This window comes from Trachymyrmex cornetzi, unplaced genomic scaffold (assembly GCF_001594075.2).
Source record: "Trachymyrmex cornetzi isolate Tcor2-1 unplaced genomic scaffold, Tcor1.1 scaffold25, whole genome shotgun sequence".
In the NCBI taxonomy this organism is placed as follows: Eukaryota; Metazoa; Arthropoda; class Insecta; order Hymenoptera; family Formicidae; genus Trachymyrmex; species Trachymyrmex cornetzi.
Genome location: NW_017297166.1, coordinates 780,342 through 788,219, shown reverse-complemented (window position 1 = coordinate 788,219; position 7,878 = coordinate 780,342). Strand labels below are relative to the sequence as shown.

General features: G+C 32.6%; 1 protein-coding gene across 1 annotated transcript in view; it reads left to right on the top strand.

Annotated features, from left to right (window-relative positions):
- The window catches only part of LOC108761511 (zinc finger protein 681-like), an 11,028-nt gene extending 10,055 nt beyond the window's left edge, over positions 1 to 973 (top strand). The window contains exon 7 of the mRNA XM_018508108.1: positions 839 to 973. Within this exon, the coding sequence (XP_018363610.1) occupies positions 839 to 973 (135 nt within the window). The remainder of the gene's footprint in view (positions 1 to 838) is intronic.
- The last annotated feature ends 6,905 nt before the right edge of the window (positions 974 to 7,878 follow it).

Here is a 7,878-nt window from a genome sequence, read left to right as displayed (position 1 = left end):
TATTGTACTAGATAATGACATACTTGTGCAATTACAATGAGATTGATGTTTCATTACCGAGCTGAATGCAATTAAAAGCTGTATTTTTTATACATTATACCTAGATCGAGAAAATATCGCGTTTGTTTTTGTAAAGCATAAACTGCCTGTGAAATGTTAATAAAAAATGAACATGCGATGGAGGAATATAAAACGAATATTGAGAAAAAAAGTCATATAATTTTTACCGTTTAGTTTGGAAAAGATTCGTGAAAAGAATTCAATTTTCGTAAACATTTGTTAATCCGTCATGTAAATCAAAGGGAGATAGCAATGAGCTGCGTTAGGCTGCGTCTTAACTGCAGTATTCATTTTTTCCGCTTGCGACCATGAACAAGCGCAATGAAAAGTTTTCTCTAGTGAGAGTGTAAATCAGAAGTGAGAATATCGTTAGCGAGCGCGCGAGAAAACTTAACTTTTTGATTATATCGCAAGGGTATTACCTTAAAGATAGGTTCTGATCCAGCCTTTATAGCTTTGTAAGCATTATTTGTGCTTGTTCAATATTTGATGATTAACAAGAATGAAATGATACTAAACATATCGTATAAACGTAAAAACACAATACATAGAACAATCATAATAATAAATCAATTAATGCTAATTTACCCGTTTGCGTCTTCAGAACACAGTCCAATTTTAAGATTGGACGTGCTGACTTGTTTTTATGTATGAGTATCACTTATGTATATGCTGTGACGTCTCGCCACTAGAGGTCCACGGGACTCACTCGGTTCGCGTGAGCATCTCAGTCACACGAATTCTCTTTAAATAGAATATCATTCTGGATTCATTCCAGGCGTCTAAGGCAAGTCCCACACAACTTATTGATGAGTCTAGTAGTGTGGGACCAGAACGAAACGCTGCGGCCGACTACAAAGCTTTGAGTCAGGCCTCCTTAGTGGACATTCCACAATGCTATGTTACGTCCTGACTCCACAGATCTTTTCTTCAACTAGAATTTTCGTCATCACCATAAGGGTTACTAACAAGTAATACCGGTGGTAGACCATCTGTATCTACCATAAGAAGTTACAATTGCTACGAGCCTTTGAAAGAATAACGTTCGCCTTTGTACACTAATAATCCTCCCATTCCGCGTCAGAGACCGCATATGGTCCGGTCCCGAGTTACAAGGACTAAACATTGACTCAAAATTTGGACCGACGCGACGCGACGTTCGCACTGCTCATTGGAAATAGGTGTTATAGCGTCCTTTCAGGACATTGATCTATATTCCAGAGCTATAAAAGATGCGTTCGACTCACTCCATCCCTTTCCCGCGGATGCATGCGAGACAAAGAGTTTGCTCTAACATCTTTCCATACTTCTTCCTTCTTATTCCTTTCTTTTTCTAAACCTATCCACACATATTACTGGAGCTTGGACGTAACAATGCTAATTTACCCGGTTGCGTTTTCAGAACACAGTCTAATTTTAAAATTGGATGTATTTGCTGACTATTATTTTTATGTATCACTTATGTAGGTATATGTTATTATAAATTGACAAACAAGAATTATATTAAAGCGATTAATATTAGAGCATCTATAATTTGTGCTTCTCTCAATTATTGAATCTTTGTCATGTTCTTTTGATAAAATTCGGCGTAAAAACCTCTTGATTTAAATAAAGATTGTTGTACTATTCTGAAGGAGAGGATACTACAAATTGATTACCTACAGCACCATTTACCTACATCATATTCACCGACAGTTCATTTGCGCATAAAAATTATTGCCTACAACTTGATTGTCTATATGCACTATACTGCGCACAAATATAGAATTTAAAAAAAGGTACATTTGCACACGCTATACAATTGCGCAAAAACTGCATTGCACACATAATATTACTGCCCGTATAGGGTAACTCCGGCAAAAACACAAAGTCATCGACGTAAAAAATTCAATGTGAATAAAATTTCATGGACGCTGATAAGCGTCGCTTAGACTCGTATCGACACTTTACAGTCTCCGAAATCTTACCCATATTGATTTTTTTGATGGCTTTGCGTTTTGGCTCTGGAATTCAAACACACACACATCTAATTTAATATATTTTAAAATAAACATTGTTCATTCTCTGTGTTTCTCTCGTTCCTAATTAATTTAAATATATTATTATCACACATTAAGTCTGCTATTTTTATTAAAAGATAAAAATCTCTCTCTCATTTGGATGAAAAAAGTATTTGCGTAAATTAATTCATTAGTATATCACATTTTATGTTAAACTTTTATGTTTTCAGAGAAAATCAATTCTATAATTTTAAATTAAGAAAATTAAATTATATTCCCGAAAAAATTACGACAACACATTTGTTTATTCTTTTTATCGAAATCTGTAAGAGGATAATGATAATAAATTACTTTCTATTTTTTATCGCACGCAAATAAATCTTGTTTTTCAAATTAAAATTTAATATTGATCTAATAATTTATTTTGAATAGAGTAAGTAATCAATAATTCAAATTTTCTTTTAAAGGTAACACTACATAACTTATATATATATTAATTAAAATTTGTTATTAGCAATTAGCTCGTTTAATATTAATTAATAAACTTCGATCGCACATTTTTTAATTTGAGAGCTATTACGATCTCTACATTTTTACATTTTAATTTCAATAATTACGCTAATTAAATATTTCTAAAATATGTTATTAAAATATTGCACGATAATTATAAATGTTTATATAGAAAGAGATTGTAAAACATTATTAATAATTGTTAATATAAATTTCTGCTGAGCTTATTAATAAACAAAGATCTTCAAACATCTTGAATAAACTAGAATTGATGTAATGAAGCTTCGATTCAGAGCTTAAGTTCAAATTCGTCAACGCAGCGCATTGCAATCCGTATTTTCGATGAAACTGGGCGATAAACCGAACTGCAATTTCATGCATACGTCATCAGGAATGGTAGGAATCGTTGACAGTGAGCGTCACGTGCGACGTATGTCGATCGTCGCCGAAATTCTCTCGTTGCTCCTAGACGCCTACAAATCGTTCGTAAATTCCAACAGAGAAGCCGACGTCGGCATTTGCGAATTATACATCGATCGCGATCGATCGGTGATACCAATAAAGACGCTCGCGCTATACAGCTTGTTCTATACAGTATCAATCCAACGAAATTTAGCATTCCGATATACATATATAATATAATTAGAATAGATAGGACAGGAATTTCATGACATCGCGTAACTTTTGTTTAAATATTAATACAAATTATTAACGCATACGATATTGTATTAATTTATGATTACATTTTATTATAAAATTTGCATAAAATACAATATATTATTTGGCTTGAAAAAATCAAATATCTTTATATTGTTAGCCTTTTTCTTTGATATTTAAAATTTAATTTGACAAGAATATTAAATTAAAATTTTATTTAATTTTTTAAATTTTTTCTTTGATTTAAATCTATTTGATTTTTAACAGAAATTTATATTTTTAAATTATCGTATAAAAAAAAAATTAAAATAGAGTCAATTTCGATTCTTAAAGTATAAAATTAGTGGTTTTTGTTTGTCAATTGTAAATTAATCAGTGTAACATCTCCATGACGTCAAAAATATTTCGTTAAAAACGAGATTGTACGCTTCATTGTCCACGTGCTTCCTCAGATGACGATCACACCTGATCGAGCGTATCAATTTTACAGCGAGTCATGGCTCTGCTGAAGAGAAGAACTCTGGGTGGGACTTGATTGTGGCGAGAACCGATCGCATGAAAAGACGAGGGGAAAATGAAAAATGATGGTTCCGAACTTTGTCTTCTTACGCGCGTTCGGATTTTCTGCTTTAAAAGCCGTTAAATATCGAGCGGGGAAAAAAGGAAGTTGCATCAATGATTCAATATTTACGCACAATACCGGTGAAATTGGTTTCAAGAGCCCCACGCGTCAATAGATCCGTAGAAAGGCCCTGAACATTTCCTCATGCACATTTCTCGAGCCGACACCCTCGCATGTGAAAACCATTTGGAACTACGTCATGGAACACATCGAAGAACCCAAGTCTTGTAACAGCATTGCAATTTCTCGCTTCCTATTTCTCGTGAGCTTAAGTAATAGCGTGCAACGGACGAATTTCCGTGACAACAATGTCTATCCATTATCGATCCTGTAAGAATTCTTCGTGGCTGTTCTGATTTATTTGCCATTACACACGTAATAGAGGATAGATTAAATGCTAATAATGACTAACGTGTGTTATTTATATTTTCTCAATATAAGTTTATATATTCGCTTATATATACGAATAAATATTGCAATTAGAGTACGATTTAATAATTATAAAATTAAAATCTGCAATTTAATAAACAAATTAATTTTAATTATTAAATAATTGCATTTATATATTTAATTATATGTTAATTAATTCGAGTAATTATAAATTCTAGATTTTACAATTATTCACTATTCTCTTCAGAAATACGCTTCAACGCATTTTTATCATTACATCGATATTACTAATTACGATAAAATACTTCTCGGTATCGTGTATAGAGAGAGAAAGAGCGTACACACATTAATTTACTAACATTTAATAAATACTTAATGGTGAGAGGCGCAGAGATAATTTATTTAAAGCATAGCAATGCATCATAAAAGCCAGCGTTCTTTTTTACATCTCGGGACATTTCGTATGTCAACGTGAAATAAAACTATAAATGCACATTGCAGACTGTATTCTTATTTAAATACGTTTAGCAACTAAATTATATCGAGGACGTAAGAGTATCTCGTTCGTTCATCGAACAAACTCATAAATTCGGCAGCTTCATTGTCCATCATGTGTTCTTCGAGGATGCGTAAAATCGAGATACGACCGGCTGACTCCTGCAAAAGATACGCAAAGTAATTTTTGTCGCCTGCATGCACGCACGCACGCGTGTATTATGCCGCGGTTATCACGCTGCTGCATGTTTTACCTATTCTTGTTTTTTCCTCTGTTGCTTTTTTTCTTTCTTCTTCGAGGTGCAAATGTGGATTTTATGTCGCGGGTTCGTTGAACCGTCCCTGCCGGACGCGATATACTTGATCGTTAAAATAGAAAATACTCGGCCACCATACAACGTAATGAAGATCACGCGTTATGTACTCTCTTTCTGTCTCTTTTTTTTCTCTGTTAGAGTATTACGGGACACGTGGCAAATGTCCGCGATATTCACACGCGAGATACGAAATGCAGAGACTCGCGAAACAGACTAGATCGAAGATATGCGGATAATAGCCCCTCGAAATGGAACTATTTTACAGAGACTGTCTGGTTGCACCAACAACTTTTATTCTTTGAGATCCTTTATTCATAGAGTTGCTTTGTTCATCGATATCACATTTAGATTTGATATTGTAAATTTTGTTTAATGTAATTATTGATGAAATATAAAGCATAGAAATTATGACTAAAAACAAGTTTTATTAAGTAATATAAAATAAAAAATATCTAATTGCTAAAATATATTGATTATTTATTATTAAAACATAATGTTGGTAAGAGAATTAAGCTCTTATTTGTAACATAATCTCATTCACAGAGAATTGAGGGAAATATGTTAACGAAATTGTCATTCAATTAATGCATTCTTGTGTGATTTGTATTTAGAAACTTTATTCTCTCAAATTTGTGTATGTTAACATTTTTTAAATTAAAATATCTTAACTTATTTTGTTCCTTGCCTACTTCGTGATTTGTTTGATTCTTACTTTTTTTGTTTAAATTTTAAACAAATAGAAATAAGAGTCAAACAATTTTTATATATATTAATGTGAATCTAATTATTCCAGGTTTATTATTTAAAAACAACTTTTTATCTGTTTACCATTAAAGTATCATGTTTTTTAAACTTTTCTGTGAACGAGATTATGTTACAAATAAAAGAGCTTTCTCTTATCGACATCATGTTTTAATAATAAAAAATAGGTATTAGCATCCAAATATTATTTTTTTTATTTTTGCTATTATTTAAAAAACCTGTTGTTTCGGTCATAAAATTTTTAAAAAGTTTATAAAATTTTTATGGAAAAGGAAAAATATGTAATATATTTTAAAGAATGTAAAATCGTATTAGAGTCCGCAAGGTATTACTCGCTTTTTCGTAATTTATTTATTAAATTTTTGTTGGTAATTTATTAAAATTTTGCTGGGATTTGCCATCGTATTATCACTGGCTGTTGCAACACTGACACGCTTCCATCAATTGATCCTGAAACAATGTATTATAATTCAATATAATTTCTGTCCCTTTGTGCCACATAACGAGAACGCACATAAAAATAGATATACTCAGCTGTACTCAGTTGCTATCAGCTATTATTTTTTTATTCATTGTCATCGAATTCGCTTTTTTTTTATTCTTCACTATCTCATTCGCCGATACGAACTGATTAAATAGGTCTGTTTTCTGAGGCTGACCTAGTATACATTTCTGGAACAGTGAGATACAGTGAGTGCAAAAAATATCCGTATAGAGAAAATATTTTTTTAAAAAAACTTATTTTTAAAAGGTAAACATTGTCCAGCGAGGAATGACTCATCGAATTGATGTCGAATGGATGTCAATCCGATGATTTCAACATCAATTCGACGTCGATTTAACGTCAAATTAACGGTTATTTCTTGCTGGATAATTAACAATTTATTTATATAAAGAATAAAATAGACTGTATGTGTATTGTATTGACTGTATTAACTACATGTGTATTAATTATAGAAAACATAATCTTAAAAATAAGCGAAAATTAAAAATTGTATTGTTTGGACGCTCAAAAAGTATTCGTACAGTAGAGAAATTTAGCTTCTAAAATCAGGAATATATGTGAATCTTGTTTGTTTATGTTAGAAAAGAATGTATTCATTGTATAAAATTGCTAATTAACGTTTTCTACAAATAAGGCTTCTTTTATAAAAAAAATTCCTTGCACGAATACTTTTTGCACTCATTGTAATGTTTGATATTTGGCGAAAGCGAGAAAGAGAGTTCTAGTGCAGTCCAGTACAGAAATATAAAACAGACTTAATATTACGACTAATTATGAGTACCGATAATAACACGATGTTGTCCATATATATGAGAGCAAAACTTTTTCCCGCAAGAGATGTTTTACTTGAGGCTCGTAATGTTCATGGAATTATTTTATCCTTCTTTGTTGCGTATCCAATGGTATCCAATGGTGTATCATCTTCAAGAATTTTACAACAGTTGCAAAGCTGCTTTATCTGCTGAACGCAGCCAATGAGTGCGTTCAAAACGGACAAAGCTGCTCGCCGAACGATTGAATACAATTGGTTGGCTCTACAAGCAACAACCAATCATATTTATTTGCTCGGCGAGTAAGCTAACCTAGAGATCCTAAAAGTAGAGATCGGCCAAAGCCCGGCATGAAACCGGAAATCACATGATCTTGAAAATGTGCGAAATATATCAACATCAATTTCGATAAGAATCTTGACAAGCTAGTGCCGCTTCTTCACATGATCTTGAAAATGTGCGAAATATATCAACATCAATTTCGATAAGAATCTTGACAAGCTGGTGCCGCTTCTCTTAAGCCTTGTAAAAAATTAACAAATCACATTTGAACAATTTGATCACATGACCATTGCGATTGGTCAATTCTTTCTTCATCCGAGGTCTCGGACCGATTTCTAGCATCGTGGACACAAGGCTTTAGGGGCTGCGCAAGTGCGCACAATGAAAGGAATAGGGAACAGGAAACAGAGAATAAGAATTTCAACCTATCAGAAACTGTCTATTCCCTGTTCCCTGTTCCTTTCATTCAGCCCCTTAGGGGCTCCGCACGATAAAAGGAACAGAGAAC